This window comes from Leiobunum rupestre, chromosome 1, assembly GCF_980474605.1.
Source record: "Leiobunum rupestre chromosome 1, qqLeiRupe1.1.hap1, whole genome shotgun sequence".
NCBI classification, from domain to species: domain Eukaryota; kingdom Metazoa; phylum Arthropoda; class Arachnida; order Opiliones; family Sclerosomatidae; genus Leiobunum; species Leiobunum rupestre.
The window spans coordinates 3,720,748-3,742,873 of NC_143384.1; the positions used below are offsets into that span (position 1 = coordinate 3,720,748).

Below are 22,126 nucleotides of genomic sequence, written 5' to 3' on the forward strand. Positions count from 1 at the left end.
ACCCATTGTAGCCAACGAGTGCATTTATAATATTCTCTTTTAGGTTTTGGAAATGGTATGAAGAATACATTTGGATGTTGTCTTTTTCAACATATCGACTGTCACTTTTGCATCCCCGATAAACACAGTTTTTATTTTTTGGCATAGAGCACGTGTAGGTCCAGAAAAGGTATTTTTCTTGGTCTTCGTTGAAATTTTCATAAATTAATGATGATGAGAAAGGCCTAAATTTTAAATAAGACTTAGCAAGTAGTGATGTATGCACATTTGAAAATTAAGACTTATAAATAAAAATATAAAAGATTAAAAAAGACATACCTGTAATTAGACTCTCCAATGTTTAAAATTAGCGAAAATACGACAAAACAAATGAAATAGTTTTTAAAAAATATATATTGTCCACTGAAAAGCAACACAGAGAAAGAGGCTTAAAAATGTATACATTTTAAGCGCGTTTTTGAATGACCGGAAATTAAAGGAGGAAATGAAATGTTCCTCTTCACGCGCTTGCGCATTTTGGGTTATGCCCATGACGGCCGCTAGAGGTGCCACTATAGCGCACCACTATCTTCGGAACAATTTTCAAAATCTGCCTTTCTACCGTGGAAGGCTAAGTCGCTTGTCCAGGGTTACTTGGTCTATGCTTCTACGGCCTACTATTTAAAAGTAAAAGTAAAACCATAAGTGTCTAATATTGTTCCACAACTGTGACCCTTTCTATTCTTCACACGTAAAACCTTTACTGAGAGCTATTCAAAAGACAGACTGCCTCACGCAAAATACGTAGCATTGACAACGATATAATTCTAATTATCAAAAGGAGCCCCATTGGGTGGCAAAATGTCCTAGCTGGCAGCGCTGACTAGCAAGTATTCAATACTGTATTTTTTCCGACGGACCTTGAACCGCCCTGTGTCCTGTGATCGCCGAAACGTAGAGGACCACTTCCCCCCGAAAGGATGAAGGGAACGAATACAGTTGCTGACCCCAGAAGTAGCCGTCAAAAGGCGTACCTTACAAAACACTCGACCCCAAAAAACATTTATCTCTGGGTCACTTTCGCAGAGCCCGGCCCGTTGAGGGTCCTCCCCTCACAGATCCCCCAGAATCCTTCTTTCAATATTTCATTCCCGTCTAAGAGTCCCTCCCTCTTCACCCAGCCTGGGTGGGGGGGGGCAAGTTAAGAAAAACCATTTTCTCTAAATTCTCTCGTTCTCTCTCGGAAAAGCAATTTCGTCGCAGTGACCAGCCCGGGCTGTTGCTGACTAGTTTCATTGGGGAGGTTGACGTATTTTCGACGCTTTGTCCAAAACAAGCTTAAGAGTTTTGCTGATTTCAATTGTCTTCGACTGCTGTTATCTTAAGAAATATTTAGGGTTAACGAGTCTTCTTTTTGTTTCGTAAGTATTTTCTGCTTTTTAATTTAACGCCTTTCTAAGGTAGTATTAGAGCTATTTCAGAACGTTATCTATAATTATTTACGACTTTTCCCATTTGATATCATGTTATTAACCATCTGACAAATAGGCTTTCATTTGGCGGAATTTGGTTGAATTATTTGGTCCATATGAAAAACGTTATCGAAAACGTCGCCTTTTTTTAATTTTATTGATTTGGTTGGGGTTTTGAATTGTTTAAATAATTAATATGTTAACTAATTAGTAAAATTATAATACGGTTAAATTAACTTAAAATATAAAATTGTCTGTATATATAATAAAACAAAAGTGGTTCGGATAATAATAGTTTTGTAAAAGGATTAAAAATAAAGTAACACGAAGCGCGCGAAAGAGAAAATCAAAGCGAGCAAAACAGAATTATATTTTGTCCGGTTTGGCGTTCCATATATAAGCAGGACATTATTTAGCCTAATAATTAGGGTTATCGACTTTGATTACACCTCTATTATCACGTCGTGTGTTCAAAGCTCCCTTCAGAAAATTAATTTTTTAGTATTTCGCTTAGCTTTATTATTTTATTTCGATATTACCTTTGTCATTTTGACTTTTAATTTAAAAAAGTTTCGCTGCGTTATTAATTTTAATATAAATTTGAATTTAATTTTAGTTGGAATTTAATAACAGTTGGAATTTAATAACAGTTGTAATTTAATAACAGTTGTAATTTAATAACAGTTGTAATTTAATAACAGTTGTAATTTAATAACAGTTGGAATTTAATTACAGTTGGAATTTATTAACAGTTGGAAATTAATAACCGTTAAAATTTAATAACCGTTGAAATTTAATTACAGTTGAAATTTAATTACAGTTGAAATTTAATTACAGTTGGAATTTAATTACAGTTGGAATTTAATTACCGTTGGAATTTAATAACAGTCGGAATTTAATAACAGTCGGAATTTAATAACAGTCGGAATTTAATAACAGTCGGAATTTAATAACAATCGGAATTTAATAACAGTCGGAATTTAATAACAGTCGGAATTTAATAACAGTCGGAATTTAATAACAGTCGGAATTTAATAACAGTCGGAATTTAATAACAGTCGGAATTTAATAACAGTCGGAATTTAATTTCAGTCGGAATTTAATTTCAGTCGGAATTTAATTTCAGTCGGAATTCAATTACAGTTGTAATTTAATAACAATTGGAATTTAATAACAGTCGGAATTTAATTACAGTTGGAATTTAATAACAGTTGCAATTTAATTACAGTCGGAATTTAATAACAGTTGGAATTTAATAACAGTTGGAAATTAATAACCGTTGAAATTTAATAACCGTTGAAATTTAATAACCGTTGAAATTTAATTACAGTTGGCATTTAATTACAGTTGGCATTTAATTACAGTTGAAATTTAATTACAGTCGGAATTTAATTACAGTCGGAATTTAATCACAGTCGGAATTTAATCACAGTAGGAATTTAATTACAGTTGGAATTTAATAACAGTTGTAATTTAATAACAGTTGTAATTTAATAACAGTTGGAATTTAATAACAGTTGGAATTTAATAACAGTTGGAAATTAATAACCGTTAAAATTTTATAACCGTTGAAATTTAATTACAGTTGAAATTTAATTACAGTTGGAATTCAATAACCGTTGGAATTTAATCACAGTTGGAATTTAATCACAGTTGGAGTTTAATTACAGATGGAATTTAATTACAGATGGAATTTAATAACAGATGGAATATAATAACAGTCGGAATTTAATGACAGTCGGAATTTAATGACAGTCGGAATTTAATGACAGTCGGAATTTAATGACAGTCGGAATTTAATGACAGTCGGAATTTAATGACAGTCGGAATTTAATGACAGTCGGAATTTAATGACAGTCGGAATTTAATGACAGTCGGAATTTAATGACAGTCGGAATTTAATGACAGTCGGAATTTAATGACAGTCGGAATTTAATGACAGTCGGAATTTAATGACAGTCGGAATTTAATGACAGTCGGAATTTAATGACAGTCGGAATTTAATGGCAGTCGGAATTTAATGACAGTCGGAATTTAATGACAGTCGGAATTCAATGACAGTTGTAATTTAAAAACAATTGGAATTTAATAACAGTCGGAATTTAATTACAGTTGGAATTCAATAACCGTTGGAATTTAATCACAGTTGGAATTTAATCACAGTTGGAGTTTAATTACAGATGGAATTTAATTACAGATGGAATTTAATTACAGATGGAATATAATAACAGTCGGAATTTAATGACAGTCGGAATTTAATGACAGTCGGAATTTAATGACAGTCGGAATTTAATGACAGTCGGAATTTAATGACAGTCGGAATTTAATGACAGTCGGAATTTAATGACAGTCGGAATTTAATGACAGTCGGAATTTAATGACAGTCGGAATTTAATGACAGTCGGAATTTAATGACAGTCGGAATTTAATGACAGTCGGAATTTAATGACAGTCGGAATTTAATGACAGTCGGAATTTAATGACAGTCGGAATTTAATGACAGTCGGAATTTAATGACAGTCGGAATTTAATGACAGTCGGAATTTAATGACAGTCGGAATTTAATGACAGTCGGAATTTAATGACAGTCGGAATTTAATGACAGTCGGAATTTAATGACAGTCGGAATTTAATGACAGTCGGAATTTAATGACAGTCGGAATTTAATGACAGTCGGAATTTAATGACAGTCGGAATTTAATGACAGTCGGAATTTAATGACAGTCGGAATTTAATGACAGTCGGAATTTAATGACAGTCGGAATTTAATGGCAGTCGGAATTTAATGGCAGTCGGAATTTAATGACAGTCGGAATTTAAGGACAGTCGGAATTTAATGACAGTCGGAATTTAATGACAGTCGGAATTTAATGACAGTCGGAATTCAATTACAGTTGTAATTTAAAAACAATTGGAATTTAATTACAGTTGAAATTTAATTACAGTTGGAATTCAATAACCGTTGGAATTTAATCACAGTTGGAATTTAATCACAGTTGGAGTTTAATTACAGATGGAATTTAATTACAGATGGAATTTAATAACAGATGGAATATAATAACAGTCGGAATTTAATGACAGTCGGAATTTAATGACAGTCGGAATTTAATGACAGTCGGAATTTAATGACAGTCGGAATTTAATGACAGTCGGAATTTAATGACAGTCGGAATTAAATGACAGTCGGAATTTAATGACAGTCGGAATTTAATGACAGTCGGAATTTAATGACAGTCGGAATTTAATGACAGTCGGAATTTAATGACAGTCGGAATTTAATGACAGTCGGAATTTAATGACAGTCGGAATTTAATGACAGTCGGAATTTAATGACAGTCGGAATTTAATGACAGTCGGAATTTAATGACAGTCGGAATTTAATGGCAGTCGGAATTTAATGACAGTCGGAATTTAATGACAGTCGGAATTTAATGACAGTCGGAATTTAATGACAGTCGTAATTTAATGACAGTCGGAATTTAATGACAGTCGGAATTTAATGACAGTCGGAATTCAATGACAGTTGTAATTTAAAAACAATTGGAATTTAATAACAGTCGGAATTTAATTACAGTTGGAATTTAATAACAGTCGCAATTTAATTACAGTCGGAATTTAATGACAGTCGGAATTTAATGACAGTCTGAATTTAATTTCAGTCGGAATTTAATTACAGTTGTAATTTAATAACAATTGGAATTTAATAACAATTGGAATTGAATAACAGTCGGAATTTAATTACAGTTGGAATTTAATTACAGTTGGAATTTAATAACAGTTGCAATTTAATTACAGTTGGAAATTAATAACCGTTAAAATTTAATAACCGTTGAAATTTAATTACAGTTGAAATTTAATTACAGTTGGAATTCAATTACCGTTGGAATTTAATCACAGTTGGAATTTAATCACAGTTGGAGTTTAATTACAGATGGAATTTAATTACAGTCGGAATTTAATCACAGTCGGAATTTAATCACAGTAGGAATTTAATTACAGTTGGAATTTAATAACAGTTGTTATTTAATAACAGTTGTAATTTAATAACAGTTGGAATTTAATTACAGTTGGAATTTAATAACAGTTGGAAATTAATAACCGTTAAAATTTAATAACCGTTGAAATTTAATTACAGTTGAAATTTAATTACAGTTGGAATTCAATTACCGTTGGAATTTAATCACAGTTGGAATTTAATCACAGTTGGAGTTTAATTACAGATGGAATTTAATTACAGTCGGAATTTAATCACAGTCGGAATTTAATCACAGTAGGAATTTAATTACAGTTGTAATTTAATAACAATTGGAATTTAATAACAATTGGAATTGAATAACAGTCGGAATTTAATTACAGTTGGAATTTAATTACAGTTGGAATTTAATAACAGTTGCAATTTAATTACAGTTGGAAATTAATAACCGTTAAAATTTAATAACCGTTGAAATTTAATTACAGTTGAAATTTAATTACAGTTGGAATTCAATTACAGTTGGAATTCAATTACCGTTGGAATTTAATCACAGTTGGAATTTAATCACAGTTGGAGTTTAATTACAGATGGAATTTAATAACAGATGGAATATAATAACAGTCGGAATTTAATGACAGTCGGAATTTAATGACAGTCGGAATTTAATGACAGTCGGAATTTAATGACAGTCGGAATTTAATGACAGTCGGAATTTAATGACAGTCGGAATTTAATGACAGTCGGAATTTAATGACAGTCGGAATTTAATGACAGTCGGAATTTAATGACAGTCGGAATTTAATGACAGTCAGAATTTAATGACAGTCGGAATTTAATGACAGTCGGAATTTAATGACAGTCGGAATTTAATGACAGTCGGAATTTAATGACAGTCGGAATTTAATGACAGTCGGAATTTAATGACAGTCGGAATTTAATGACAGTCGGAATTTAATGACAGTCGGAATTTAATGACAGTCGGAATTTATTGACAGTCGGAATTTATTGACAGTCGGAATTTATTGACAGTCGGAATTTAATGACAGTCTGAATTTAATGACAGTCTGAATTTAATTTCAGTCGGAATTTAATTACAGTCGGAATTTAATTACAGTTGTAATTTAATAACAATTGGAATTTAATAACAATTGAAATTGAATAACAGTCGGAATTTAATTACAGTTGGAATTTAATAACAGTTGCAATTTAATTACAGTTGGAAATTAATAACTGTTAAAATTTAATAACCGTTGGGATTTAATCACAGTTGGAATTTAATTACAGTTGGAATTTAATTACAGTTGGAATTTAATCACAGTTGTAATTTAATCACAGTTGGAATTTAATCACAGTTGGAATTTAATCACAGATGGAATTTAATTACAGTTGGAATTTAATTACAGTTGGAATTTAATTACAGTTGGAATTTAATCGCAGTTGGAAATTAATAATCGTTGTAATTTAATCGCAGTTGGATATTAATAACCGTTGTAATTTAATCGCAGTTGGAATTTAATCACAGATGGAATTTAATTACAGATGGAATTTAATAACAGTTGGAATTTAATTACAGTTGGAATTTAATAACAGTTGGAAATTAATAGCCGTTAAAATATAATAACCGTTGGAATTTAATTACAGTTGGAATTTAATAACAGATATAATTTAATAACAGATGGAATGTAATAACAGTCGGAATTTAATGACCGTCGGAATTTAATGACCGTCGGAATTTAATGACCGTCGGAATATAATGACCGTCGGAATATAATGACCGTCGGAATTTTATCACAGTAGGGATTTTATTACAGTCGGAATTTTATCACAGTCGGAATTTTATCACAGTCGGAATTTTATCACAGTCGGAATTTTATCACAGTCGGAATTTTATCACAGTCGGAATTTTATCACAGTCGGAATTTTGTCACAGTCGGAGTTTTATTACAGTCGGGATTATATTACAGTCGGGATTATATTACGGTCGGGATTTTTTTACAGTCGGGATTTTTTTACAGTCGGGATTTTATTACAGTCGGGATTTTACTACAATCGGGATTTAATTACCGTCGGAATTTAATCACAGTAGGAATTTAATTACAGTTGGAATTTAACAACAGTTGTTATTTAATAACAGTTGTAATTTAATAACAGTTGGAATTTAATTACAGTTGGAATTTAATAACAGTTGGAAATTAATAACCGTTAAAATTTTATAACCGTTGAAATTTAATTACAGTTGAAATTTAATTACAGTTGGAATTCAATTACCGTTGGAATTTAATCACAGTTGGAATTTAATCACAGTTGGAGTTTAATTACAGATGAAATTTAATAACAGTCGGAATTTAATGACAGTCGGAATTTAATGACAGTCGGAATTTAATGACAGTCGGAATTTAATGACAGTCGGAATTTAATGACAGTCGGAATTTAATGACAGTCGGAATTTAATGACAGTCGGAATTTAATGACAGTCGGAATTTAATGACAGTCGGAATTTAATGACAGTCGGAATTTAATGACAGTCGGAATTTAATGACAGTCGGAATTTAATGACAGTCGGAATTTAATGACAGTCGGAATTTAATGACAGTCGGAATTTATTGACAGTCGGAATTTATTGACAGTCGGAATTTAATGACAGTCTGAATTTAATTTCAGTCGGAATTTAATTACGGTTGTAATTTAATAACAATTGGAATTTAATAACAATTGAAATTGAATAACAGTCGGAATTTAATTACAGTTGTAATTTAATAACAGTTGCAATTTAATTACAGTTGGAAATTAATAACCGTTAAAATTTAATAACCGTTGGGATTTAATCACAGTTGGAATTTAATTACAGTTGGAATTTAATTAGTTGGAATTTAATTACAGTTGGAATTTAATTACAGTTGGAATTTAATCACAGTTGTAATTTAATCACAGTTGGAATTTAATCACAGATGGAATTTAATTACAGATGGAATTTAATTACAGTTGGAATTTAATTACAGTTGGAATTTAATCGCAGTTGGAAATTAATAATCGTTGTAATTTAATCGCAGTTGGATATTAATAACCGTTGTAATTTAATCGCAGTTGGAATTTAATCACAGATGAAATTTAATTACAGATGGAATTTAATAACAGTTGGAATTTAATTACAGTTGGAATTTAATAACAGTTGGAAATTAATAGCCGTTAAAATATAATAACCGTTGGAATTTAATTACAGTTGGAATTTAATAACAGATATAATTTAATAACAGATGGAATGTAATAACAGTCGGAATTTAATGACCGTCGGAATTTAATGACCGTCGGAATTTAATGACCGTCGGAATATAATGACCGTCGGAATATAATGACCGTCGGAATTTTATCACAGTAGGGATTTTATTACAGTCGGAATTTTATCACAGTCGGAATTTTATCACAGTCGGAATTTTATCACAGTCGGAATTTTATCACAGTCGGAATTTTATCACAGTCGGAATTTTGTCACAGTCGGAATTTTGTCACAGTCGGAGTTTTATTACAGTCGGGATTTTTTTACAGTCGGGATTTTTTTACAGTCGGGATTTTTTTACAGTCGGGATTTTTTTACAGTCGGGATTTTATTACAGTCGGGATTTTACTACAATCGGGATTTAATTACCGTCGGAATTTAATTACCGTCGGAATTTAATTACCGTCGGAATATTATTACAGTCTGACTTTATTACATCGGGACTTTATTACATCGGGACTTTATTACAGTCGGGATTTTATTACAGTCGGGATTATATTACAGTCGGGATTATATTACAGTCGAAATTTAAGTAAAGTCGAAATTTAAGTAAAGTCGAAATTTAAGTAAAGTCGAAATTTAAGTAAAGTCGAAATTTAAGTAAAGTCGAAATTTAAGTAAAGTCGAAATTTAAGTAAAGTCGAAATTTAAGTAAAGTCGAAATTTAAGTAAAGTCGAAATTTAAGTAAAGTCGAAATTTAAGTAAAGTCGAAATTTAAGTAAAGTCGAAATTTAAGTAAAGTCGAAATTTAAGTAAAGTCGAAATTTAAGTAAAGTCGAAATTTAAGTAAAGTCGAAATTTAAGTAAAGTCGAAATTTAAGTAAAGTCGAAATTTAAGTAAAGTCGAAATTTAAGTAAAGTCGAAATTTAAGTAAAGTCGAAATTTAAGTAAAGTCGAAATTTAAGTAAAGTCGAAATTTAAGTAAAGTCGAAATTTAAGTAAAGTCGAAATTTAAGTAAAGTCGAAATTTAAGTAAAGTCGAAATTTAAGTAAAGTCGAAATTTAAGTAAAGTCGAAATTTAAGTAAAGTCGAAATTTAAGTAAAGTCGAAATTTAAGTAAAGTCGAAATTTAAGTAAAGTCGAAATTTAAGTAAAGTCGAAATTTAAGTAAAGTCGAAATTTAAGTAAAGTCGAAATTTAAGTAAAGTCGAAATTTAAGTAAAGTCGAAATTTAAGTAAAGTCGAAATTTAAGTAAAGTCGAAATTTAAGTAAAGTCGAAATTTAAGTAAAGTCGAAATTTAAGTAAAGTCGAAATTTAAGTAAAGTCGAAATTTAAGTAAAGTCGAAATTTAAGTAAAGTCGAAATTTAAGTAAAGTCGAAATTTAAGTAAAGTCGAAATTTAAGTAAAGTCGAAATTTAAGTAAAGTCGAAATTTAAGTAAAGTCGAAATTTAAGTAAAGTCGAAATTTAAGTAAAGTCGAAATTTAAGTAAAGTCGAAATTTAAGTAAAGTCGAAATTTAAGTAAAGTCGAAATTTAAGTAAAGTCGAAATTTAAGTAAAGTCGAAATTTAAGTAAAGTCGAAATTTAAGTAAAGTCGAAATTTAAGTAAAGTCGAAATTTAAGTAAAGTCGAAATTTAAGTAAAGTCGAAATTTAAGTAAAGTCGAAATTTAAGTAAAGTCGAAATTTAAGTAAAGTCGAAATTTAAGTAAAGTCGAAATTTAAGTAAAGTCGAAATTTAAGTAAAGTCGAAATTTAAGTAAAGTCGAAATTTAAGTAAAGTCGAAATTTAAGTAAAGTCGAAATTTAAGTAAAGTCGAAATTTAAGTAAAGTCGAAATTTAAGTAAAGTCGAAATTTAAGTAAAGTCGAAATTTAAGTAAAGTCGAAATTTAAGTAAAGTCGAAATTTAAGTAAAGTCGAAATTTAAGTAAAGTCGAAATTTAAGTAAAGTCGAAATTTAAGTAAAGTCGAAATTTAAGTAAAGTCGAAATTTAAGTAAAGTCGAAATTTAAGTAAAGTCGAAATTTAAGTAAAGTCGAAATTTAAGTAAAGTCGAAATTTAAGTAAAGTCGAAATTTAAGTAAAGTCGAAATTTAAGTAAAGTCGAAATTTAAGTAAAGTCGAAATTTAAGTAAAGTCGAAATTTAAGTAAAGTCGAAATTTAAGTAAAGTCGAAATTTAAGTAAAGTCGAAATTTAAGTAAAGTCGAAATTTAAGTAAAGTCGAAATTTAAGTAAAGTCGAAATTTAAGTAAAGTCGAAATTTAAGTAAAGTCGAAATTTAAGTAAAGTCGAAATTTAAGTAAAGTCGAAATTTAAGTAAAGTCGAAATTTAAGTAAAGTCGAAATTTAAGTAAAGTCGAAATTTAAGTAAAGTCGAAATTTAAGTAAAGTCGAAATTTAAGTAAAGTCGAAATTTAAGTAAAGTCGAAATTTAAGTAAAGTCGAAATTTAAGTAAAGTCGAAATTTAAGTAAAGTCGAAATTTAAGTAAAGTCGAAATTTAAGTAAAGTCGAAATTTAAGTAAAGTCGAAATTTAAGTAAAGTCGAAATTTAAGTAAAGTCGAAATTTAAGTAAAGTCGAAATTTAAGTAAAGTCGAAATTTAAGTAAAGTCGAAATTTAAGTAAAGCCGAAATTTAAGTAAAGTCGAAATTTAAGTAAAGTCGAAATTTAAGTAAAGTCGAAATTTAAGTAAAGTCGAAATTTAAGTAAAGTCGAAATTTAAGTAAAGTCGAAATTTAAGTAAAGTCGAAATTTAAGTAAAGTCGAAATTTAAGTAAAGTCGAAATTTAAGTAAAGTCGAAATTTAAGTAAAGTCGAAATTTAAGTAAAGTCGAAATTTAAGTAAAGTCGAAATTTAAGTAAAGTCGAAATTTAAGTAAAGTCGAAATTTAAGTAAAGTCGAAATTTAAGTAAAGTCGAAATTTAAGTAAAGTCGAAATTTAAGTAAAGTCGAAATTTAAGTAAAGTCGAAATTTAAGTAAAGTCGAAATTTAAGTAAAGTCGAAATTTAAGTAAAGTCGAAATTTAAGTAAAGTCGAAATTTAAGTAAAGTCGGAATTTAAGTAAAGTCGGAATTTAAGTAAAGTCGGAATTTAAGTAAAGTCGGAATTTAAGTAAAGTCGGAATTTAAGTAAAGTCGGAATTTAAGTAAAGTCGGAATTTAAGTAAAGTCGGAATTTAAGTAAAGTCGGAATTTAAGTAAAGTCGGAATTTAAGTAAAGTCGGAATTTAAGTAAAGTCGGAATTTAAGTAAAGTCGGAATTTAAGTAAAGTCGGAATTTAAGTAAAGTCGGAATTTAAGTAAAGTCGGAATTTAAGTACAGTCGGAATTTAAGTACAGTCGGAATTTAAGTACAGTCGGAATTTAAGTACAGTCGGAATTTAAGTACAGTCGGAATTTAAGTACAGTCGGAATTTAAGTACAGTCGGAATTTAAGTACAGTCGGAATTTAAGTACAGTCGGAATTTAAGTACAGTCGGAATTTAAGTACAGTCGGAATTTAAGTACAGTCGGAATTTAAGTACAGTCGGAATTTAAGTACAGTCGGAATTTAAGTACAGTCGGAATTTAAGTACAGTCGGAATTTAAGTACAGTCGGAATTTAAGTACAGTCGGAATTTAAGTACAGTCGGAATTTAAGTACAGTCGGAATTTAAGTACAGTCGGAATTTAAGTACAGTCGGAATTTAAGTACAGTCGGAATTTAAGTACAGTCGGAATTTAAGTACAGTCGGAATTTAAGTACAGTCGGAATTTAAGTACAGTCGGAATTTAAGTACAGTCGGAATTTAAGTACAGTCGGAATTTAAGTACAGTCGGAATTTAAGTACAGTCGGAATTTAAGTACAGTCGGAATTTAAGTACAGTCGGAATTTAAGTACAGTCGGAATTTAAGTACAGTCGGAATTTAAGTACAGTCGGAATTTAAGTACAGTCGGAATTTAAGTACAGTCGGAATTTAAGTACAGTCGGAATTTAAGTACAGTCGGAATTTAAGTACAGTCGGAATTTAAGTACAGTCGGAATTTAAGTACAGTCGGAATTTAAGTACAGTCGGAATTTAAGTACAGTCGGAATTTAAGTACAGTCGGAATTTAAGTACAGTCGGAATTTAAGTACAGTCGGAATTTAAGTACAGTCGGAATTTAAGTACAGTCGGAATTTAAGTACAGTCGGAATTTAAGTACAGTCGGAATTTAAGTACAGTCGGAATTTAAGTACAGTCGGAATTTAAGTACAGTCGGAATTTAAGTACAGTCGGAATTTAATTATAGTCGGAATTTAATTATAGTCGGAATTTAATTATAGTCGGAATTTAATTATAGTCGGAATTTTATTATAGTCGGAATTTAATTATAGTCGGAATTTAATTATAGTCGGAATTTAATTATAGTCGGAATTTAATTATAGTCGGAATTTAATTATAGTCGGAATTTAATTATAGTCGGAATTTAATTATAGTCGGAATTTAATTATAGTCGGAATTTAATTATAGTCGGAATTTAATTATAGTCGGAATTTAATTATAGTCGGAATTTAATTATAGTCGGAATTTAATTATAGTCGGAATTTAATTATAGTCGGAATTTAATTATAGTCGGAATTTAATTATAGTCGGAATTTAATTATAGTCGGAATTTAATTATAGTCGGAATTTAATTATAGTCGGAATTTAATTATAGTCGGAATTTAATTATAGTCGGAATTTAATTATAGTCGGAATTTAATTATAGTCGGAATTTAATTATAGTCGGAATTTAATTATAGTCGGAATTTAATTATAGTCGGAATTTAATTATAGTCGGAATTTAATTATAGTCGGAATTTAATTATAGTCGGAATTTAATTATAGTCGGAATTTAATTATAGTCGGAATTTAATTATAGTCGGAATTTAATTATAGTCGGAATTTAATTATAGTCGGAATTTAATTATAGTCGGAATTTAATTATAGTCGGAATTTAATTATAGTCGGAATTTAATTATAGTCGGAATTTAATTATAGTCGGAATTTAATTATAGTCGGAATTTAATTATAGTCGGAATTTAATTATAGTCGGAATTTAATTATAGTCGGAATTTAATTATAGTCGGAATTTAATTATAGTCGGAATTTAATTATAGTCGGAATTTAATTATAGTCGGAATTTAATTATAGTCGGAATTTAATTATAGTCGGAATTTAATTATAGTCGGAATTTAATTATAGTCGGAATTTAATTATAGTCGGAATTTAATTATAGTCGGAATTTAATTATAGTCGGAATTTAATTATAGTCGGAATTTAATTATAGTCGGAATTTAATTATAGTCGGAATTTAATTATAGTCGGAATTTAATTATAGTCGGAATTTAATTATAGTCGGAATTTAATTATAGTCGGAATTTAATTATAGTCGGAATTTAATTATAGTCGGAATTTAATTATAGTCGGAATTTAATTATAGTCGGAATTTAATTATAGTCGGAATTTAATTATAGTCGGAATTTAATTATAGTCGGAATTTAATTATAGTCGGAATTTAATTATAGTCGGAATTTAATTATAGTCGGAATTTAATTATAGTCGGAATTTAATTACAGTCGGAATTTAATTACAGTCGGAATTTAATTACAGTCGGAATTTAATTACAGTCGGAATTTAATCACAGTCGGAATTTAATCACAGTCGGAATTTAATCACAGTCGTAATTTAATCACAGTCGTAATTTAATCACAGTCGTAATTTAATCACAGTCGTAATTTAATCACAGTCGTAATTTAATAACAGTTGTAATTTAATAACAGTTGGAATTTAATTACAGTTGGAATTTAATTACAGTTGGAATTTAAAAACAGTTGGAATTTAAAAACAGTTGGAATTTAAAAACAGTTGGAAATTAATAACCGTTTAAATTTTATAACCGTTGAAATTTAATTACAGTTGAAATTTAATTACAGTTGAAATTTAATTACCGTTGGATTTCAATTACCGTTGGAATTTAATCACAGTTGGAGTTTAATTACAGATGGAATTTAATCACAGATGGAATATAATAACAGTCGGAATATAATAACAGTCGGAATTTAATAACAGTCGGAATTTAATAACAGTCGAAATTTAATAACAGTCGGAATTTAATAACAGTCGGAATTTAATGACAGTCGGAATTTAATGACAGTCGGAATTTAATGACAGTCGGAATTTAATGACAGTCGGAATTTAATTTCAGTCGGAATTTAATTTCAGTCGGAATTTAATTTCAGTCGGAATTTAATTTCAGTCGGAATTTAATTACAGTCGGAATTTAATTACAGTCGGAATTTAATTACAGTCGGAATTTAATTACAGTCGGAATTTAATTACAGTCGGAATTTAATTACAGTCGGAATTCAATTACAGTCGGAATTCAATTACAGTCGGAATTCAATTACAGTTGTAATTTAATAACAATTGGAAGTTAATAACAGTCGGAATTTAATTACAGTTGGAATTTAATAACAGTTGCAATTTAATTACAGTTGGAATTTAATAACAGTTGGAAATTAATAACCGTTGAAATTTAATAACCATTGAAATTTAATTACAGTTGGAATTTAATTACAGTTGGAATTTAATTACAGTTGGAATTCAATTACCGTTGGAATTTAATCACAGTTGGAATTTAATCACAGTTGGAATTTAATAACAGATGGAATTTAATAACAGATGGAATTTAATAACAGTCGGAATTTAATAACAGTTGGAATTTAATCACAGTAGGAATTTAATTACAGTTGGAATTTAATTACAGTTGGAATTTAATAACAGTCGGAATTTAATAACAGTTGCAATTAAATAACAGTTGGAAATTAATAACAGTTGGAAATTAATAACCGTTAAAATTTAATAACCGTTGGAATTTAATTACAGTTGGCATTTAATTACAGTTGAAATTTAATTACAGTTGAAATTTAATTACAGTTGGAATTTAATTACAGTTGGAATTTAATTACAGTCGGAATTTTATTACAGTTTGAATTTAATTACCGTTGGAATTTAATCACCGTTGGAATTTAATCACAGTTGGAGTTTAATTACAGATGGAATTTAATAACAGATGGAATTTAATAACAGATGGAATTTAATAACAGATGGAATATAATAACAGTCGGAATTTAATAACAGTTGGAATTTAATCACAGTAGGAATTTAATTACAGTTGGAATTTAATAACAGTTGGAATTTAATTACAGTTGGAATTTAATAACAGTTGCAATTAAATAACAGTTGGAAATTAATAACAGTTGGAAATTAATAACCGTTAAAATTTAATAACCGTTAGAATTTAATTACAGTTGGAATTTAATTACAGTTGGCATTTAATTACAGTTGAAATTTAATTACAGTCGGAATTTAATTACAGTTTGAATTTAATCACAGTAGGAATTTATTTACAGTTGGAATTTAATCACAGTTGTAATTTAATAACAGGTGGAATTTAATAACAGGTGGAATTTAATAACAGTTGGAATTTAATAACAGTTAGAATTTAATAACAGTTGGAAATTAATAACCGTTAAAATTTTATAACCGTTGAAATTTAATTACAGTTGAAATTTAATTACAGTTGGAATTCAATTACCGTTGGAATTTAATCACAGTTGGAATTTAATCACAGTTGGAATTTAATCACAGTTGGAGTTTAATTACAGATGGAATTTAATAACAGATGGAATATAATAACAGTCGGAATTTAATGACATTCGGAATTTAATGACAGTCGGAAATTAATAACAGTCGGAAATTAATAACAGTCGGAATTTAATAAGTCGGAATTTAATAACAGTCGGAATTTAATAACAGTCGGAATTTAATAACAGTCGGAATTTAATAACAGTCGGAATTTAATGACAGTCGGAATTTAATGACAGTCGGAATTTAATGACAGTTGGAATTTAATCACAGTTGGAATGTAATCACAGTTGGAATGTAATCACAGTTGGAATGTAATCACAGTTGGAATTTAATAACAGTTGGAATTTAATAACAGTCGGAATTTAATTACAGTTGGAATTTAATTACAGTTGGAATTTAATTACAGTTGGAATTTAATAACAGTTGGAATTTAATCACAGTTGGAATTTAAGTACTGATGGAATTTAAGTACTGATGGAATTTAATTACAGTTGGAATTTAATTACAGTTGTAATTTAATCGCAGTTGGAAATTAATAACCGTTGTAATTTAATCGCAGTTGGAAATTAATAACCGTTGTAATTTAATCGCAGTTGGAATTTAATCACAAATGGAATTTAATAACAGTTGGAATTTAATAACAGTTGGAATTTAATAACAGTTGGAATTTAATTACAGTTGGAATTTAATAACAGTTGGAAATTAATAGCCGTTAAAATATAATAACCGTTGGAATTTAATTACAGTTGGAATTTAATTACAGATATAATTTAATAACTGATGGAATGTAATAACAGTCGGAATTTAATGACCGTCGGAATTTAATGACCGTCGGAATTTAATGACCGTCGGAATTTAATGACCGTCGGAATTTAATGACCGTCGGAATTTAATGACCGTCGGAATTTAATGACCGTCGGAATATAATGACCGTCGGAATATAATGACCGTCGGAATTTTATCACAGTCGGAATTTTATCACAGTCGGAATTTTATCACAGTCGGAATTTTATCACAGTCGGAATTTTATCACAGTCGGAGTTTTATTACAGTCGGGATTATATTACGGTCAGGATTTTTTTACAGTCGGGATTTTATTACAGTCGGGATTTTATTACAGTCGGGATTTTACTACAATCGGAATTTTATTACAGTCGGGATTTAATTACCGTCGGAATTTAATTAACGTCGGAATATTATTACCGTCGGAATATTATTACAGTCTGACTTTATTACATCGGGACTTTATTACATCGGGACTTTATTACAGTCGGGATTTTATTACAGTCGGGATTATATTACAGTCGGAATTTAAGTAAAGTCGATATTTAAGTAAAGTCTAAATTTAAGTGATGTCGAAATTTAAGTAAAGTCGAAATTTAAGTAAAGTCGAAATTTAAGTAAAGTCGAAATTTAAGTACAGTCGGAATTTAAGTACAGTCGGAATTTAAGTACAGTCGGAATTTAAGTACAGTCGGAATTTAAGTACAGTCGGAATTTAATTATAGTCGGAATTTAATTATAGTTGAATTTAATTATAGTCGGAATTTAATTATAGTCGGAATTTAATTATAGTTGAATTTAATTATAGTCGGAATTTAATTATAGTCTGAATTTAATTATAGTCGGAATTTAATTATAGTTGAATTTAATTATAGTCGGAATTTAATTATAGTCGGAATTTAATTATAGTCGGAATTTAATTATAGTCGGAATTTAATTATAGTTGAATTTAATTATAGTCGGAATTTAATTATAGTTTGAATTTAATTATAGTCGGAATTTAATTATAGTCGGAATTTAATTATAGTCGGAATTTAATTATAGTCGGAATTTAATTATAGTCGGAATTTAATTATAGTCGGAATTTAATTATAGTCTGAATTTAATTATAGTCGGAATTTAATTATAGCTGAATTTAATTATAGTCGGAATTTAATTATAGCTGAATTTAATTATAGTCGGAATTTAATTATAGTTGGAATTTAATTATAGTCGGAATTAAATTATAGTCGGAATTTAATTATAGTCGGAATTTAATTATAGTTGAATTTAATTATAGTTGAATTTAATTATAGTCGGAATTTAATTATAGTCGGAATTTAATTATAGTCGGAATTTAATTATAGTCGGAATTTAATTATAGTCGGAATTTAATTATAGTCGGAATTTAATTATAGTCGGAATTTAATTATAGTCGGAATTTAATTATAGTCGGAATTTAATTATAGTCGGAATTTAATTATAGTCGGAATTTAATTATAGTTGAATTTAATTATAGTCGGAATTTAATTATAGTTGAATTTAATTATAATCGGAATTTAATTATAGTCGGAATTTAATTATAGTCGGAATTTAATTATAGTTGGAATTTAATATTTGGCCGGTTTGACAACTGGGTTGGTGGGTATTACATAGTGATGCTCTTCATCGATATTCTGTTCAAAAACAGTTTGAGCCGTGATTCAAGCTGTCGACGCGGGGCTGGTGCTGACTAGTTTCGTTGCGGAGGTTCACATTTTTTTCCGTTTTGCGGGGTTCCAAATTCGCGAACGAGAAAATCTCTTCTAGGCCTTTAAGAGCCCTAGGGTAAGAGCCGGGGCGCTTAAATGTCACCTCTCAGACCATAATTTTAAATAGCAATTTTGTCTTTGCTGAGGTGAACGGTAATAGTAAGTGTAGGGAACTGTTGGCTCGCGTTGCTTGAAGGGCTACCACCCTCCTACGCAATGTAACTCGCCCACCTGTTTAAGGGCATTATAAGTCGCTAGATGAATTAGGCCTAAGGTGTTGCCTCTGGTATTAGCCTAGATTAATTTTTAGAGGTAAAATAATATAGAAGTAGGATTTATTTAAAAATTAAACAAAGTATTTTGGTATTAGACATTTGTTTTTGGATTTGTATTTTCAAGGTCCAACTCTTTTCTGACTTCTAGTTACAAATTACTAAGTGACGTATAATATGGAACCTGCAAAATTAGGGGAACTAAACTAATTGTTTGTATATAATTATGCAGCGCAATTAAGTGTTATTTGTTTTCTATAGAATACCACTTGTGATGGGCTTGATAGAGGCAACTGCAAAGAATACAGAAGATCTGGATAAGGTGCTTCAGTTAATTCTAAAAGGATTCAACGTCAATGAGACAGGTCAATATGAACTCGTTCCGTTGCACCATGCCGCTTTAAGAGGTCATTACGACGTTTGCAAGGCCCTCCTGGAAAACAGAGCTGAAGTAAATACGCTGGATGACAATGCTTGGTCTCCTTTATTGTGGGCGATCCATAATAATCACGTAAACGTGGTCCGCCTACTACTTCACAACGGAGCTAGTCTGGAAATAAGGAATACTGAAAATGAAAGACCTGTGGACATGGCTAAGCAATTGAATCGACTTCAAATGGTGGACGTGATCGAAAAGGAATTCCCGCTTTGGCTTCGACTCTACCACGCAGCGCGTCAAGGGAACTACGACGAATGCGTTGGGCTTCTGGAGCAAAAAGCGCTACACGAAACAAGTCGGGATGGTCTCTACTGCCCGGTGATCGCAGCTACGGAAAATGGACATACGCAAATTGTGAAAATTTTACTCCAGAAAGGCGCGAGTTTCAACTACAAGCACAACAATAACGAGAGGAATCCGCTGTATCTCGCTACGATGAAAGGTCACAAGGACATTGTAAGGCTTCTGTTGAATAAAGAAGGCAACGGAAACATAAAGGTCAATGGTGAAACGTTGCTCCACGTGGCGACGCGAAACAACCACGAAGATCTGGTGCGCCTCTTTCTTTTAAACGAGGTCAACCCAAATGTAAAAAACAAATGCGGGTACACACCTTTGCACATCGCCATCATAAATGATCATGAAGACATGGTATATCAGCTAATTCAATACAGTGCTAATGTCAATCTTGCTACAAACAGTGGAGAGACACCCTTGCATTTGGCCTGTGAAGGTTGTCATCAACAAATTTTACAGTTTCTACTGAAAAATGGAGCTAGAACGTATGCCCTTTATAAAAAAAGCAATACAGCGATGGACATTCTGAAGAGAAAATACTCAGAAATCGAGATCGACGCTAAAGGGAAAATAAAAATGCTTGTTAACATAAAAGCTCTGTTGATACCTCCCGAAGCAGCCAATTCAACACCAGTTGCAAAAGGTACCACCAGTAAACAACGAACAGAAAAAGGACTTGATTCGTCTGATGGTAAACATGATTATTCTGATCAAGATTCGATCAGCGACGCCACAGAAAAGTACCCGTTGTCCGCATTAGGTTCGATGAAACCAGATTTCAGTAACAGAATCTTCGACACCATCGACGTTGAAGAGCTGAACACGAAAATAGCCGATCTGTCAGCTTTGGTTTTGAAATTCAACGAGAAGATGGTGTACTTCGAAATAGTTGAATCTGATTTGGCTCTACAAAGAGACCATCTTAAACACTTGAATCGAAAAATGGACCTAGCTCGATTTTTGAAACGATTGAAGCCGAAAGATTCAAAATACGAAGACGTTCTGGGAGAATTGACGCGAGCAGTGGACGAAAGCGAGCGGAAACAGGCGGAACTCGAAGAGGAAGTGGGAAAATTCCAATCGGAGATTCCGTTTATGAAAACTAAATTGAAAGACGTTTGTCGAGAAATAACTCGAATTCTGAATTAAATCGAAGTTATTTGTCAGTAACGATTTAGTTTGTTTAAATCTTACAGAACGTAAATTTCAATGATAATAGACGTTTAAGTTAGTCTGCACACGCAATTATTAACTGTAAATTTTTTTAACAATTTGACGTATCTATTCCTCTGCTGTTCTGCAAATGTTTGAATTAATTGTATTTTCTTAATGACTAAAAAAGAGCTTTAGTATGTTAAGGAATCTTCATAAATACACTTTGTTAACTTAAGTGAAATTTCAATTAAACATTTAAATATTTTAAAAAGAGCTGTTGACGTAAAGCCTAAAGTTTGTTTGCGTTACTAGAACAACGAATGCCGTTTTCAGTTTTAATCTTGATCTAAAAAATTTATTACTTTAAGCAAGAATGTATTTATTTATACTCAAACAAACAAACACACAAAACTTAACGACAATCCGTCCATAGCAATAGCCCCACTTCGATATATATATCTCGATGTGGAACTAACAAGTTGGCAAGCCAAAATATACCGCTCCTCGGAAGAGTTTTTAATTTTCAGTAAAGCGTAACTGTATCCGTGGTTCTGCGGTAGAACGCTCACCTGTCGTTCAAGAGGGCTCGGGTTCGAGTCCCGGACGAAAAAAAAATTATACTACACCCAATGCCAAAAAGCGGGCGCTTTTGGAAAAACCTTTTCCCTGATTCTAAGAAACTGCATACGCAGTGATTACCCTTTGCCCCGAAAATGCGAACGCGTTCGCAGGCCTGACAGACAGACCCACAGACAGACAGACACGGTGGTTGTATAACCCCTCCTAGGGTACAAAGTCCCCTCGGAGAGATAAAAATGAACATGTTTTGAGCCAAATCATTGTTTTACATTTACAAAATAAGTGTTAGAACAAGTGCAATTTTATAAGGTATTACAGTAGGACCCCGCACACGTTTTCTAGGGACAAAAAGTAGGTTTGAGGGTCTACAAAATGTCCAATTTATGCCAACTGAATTTCCGAAAGCTTTTTTTTTGCACTTCGGATTCGTTTAAAAACTGGGTCCGTTTTAGTATAAAATTATCTCTAAGTAATCCGGTAAAAAAGTAAGAATCGTTATACTCGTGAACCGCGGTCCATGATGGTTGAGTTATACTACGTTGATGGTCATCGAAACACGTTTA

The 22,126-nt window shown here is 30.5% G+C and overlaps 1 protein-coding gene across 1 annotated transcript; it reads left to right on the forward strand.

Annotated features, from left to right (window-relative positions):
• The first annotated feature begins 1,258 nt into the window (after positions 1-1,258).
• On the forward strand, positions 1,259-20,978 carry LOC149960422 (uncharacterized). Its single transcript, XM_090155592.1, has 2 exons — positions 1,259-1,400; positions 19,355-20,978. Exon 2 carries the CDS (start codon positions 19,368-19,370, stop codon positions 20,976-20,978), a length of 1,611 nt encoding a protein of 536 aa, XP_090011718.1. The 5' UTR covers positions 1,259-1,400; positions 19,355-19,367.
• The last annotated feature ends 1,148 nt before the right edge of the window (positions 20,979-22,126 follow it).

Coding starts and splice junctions, on each gene's coding strand:
- LOC149960422 (XM_090155592.1), top strand. CDS start 19,368: ATGGGCTTGATAGAGGCAACTGCAAAGAATACAGAAGATCTGGATAAG.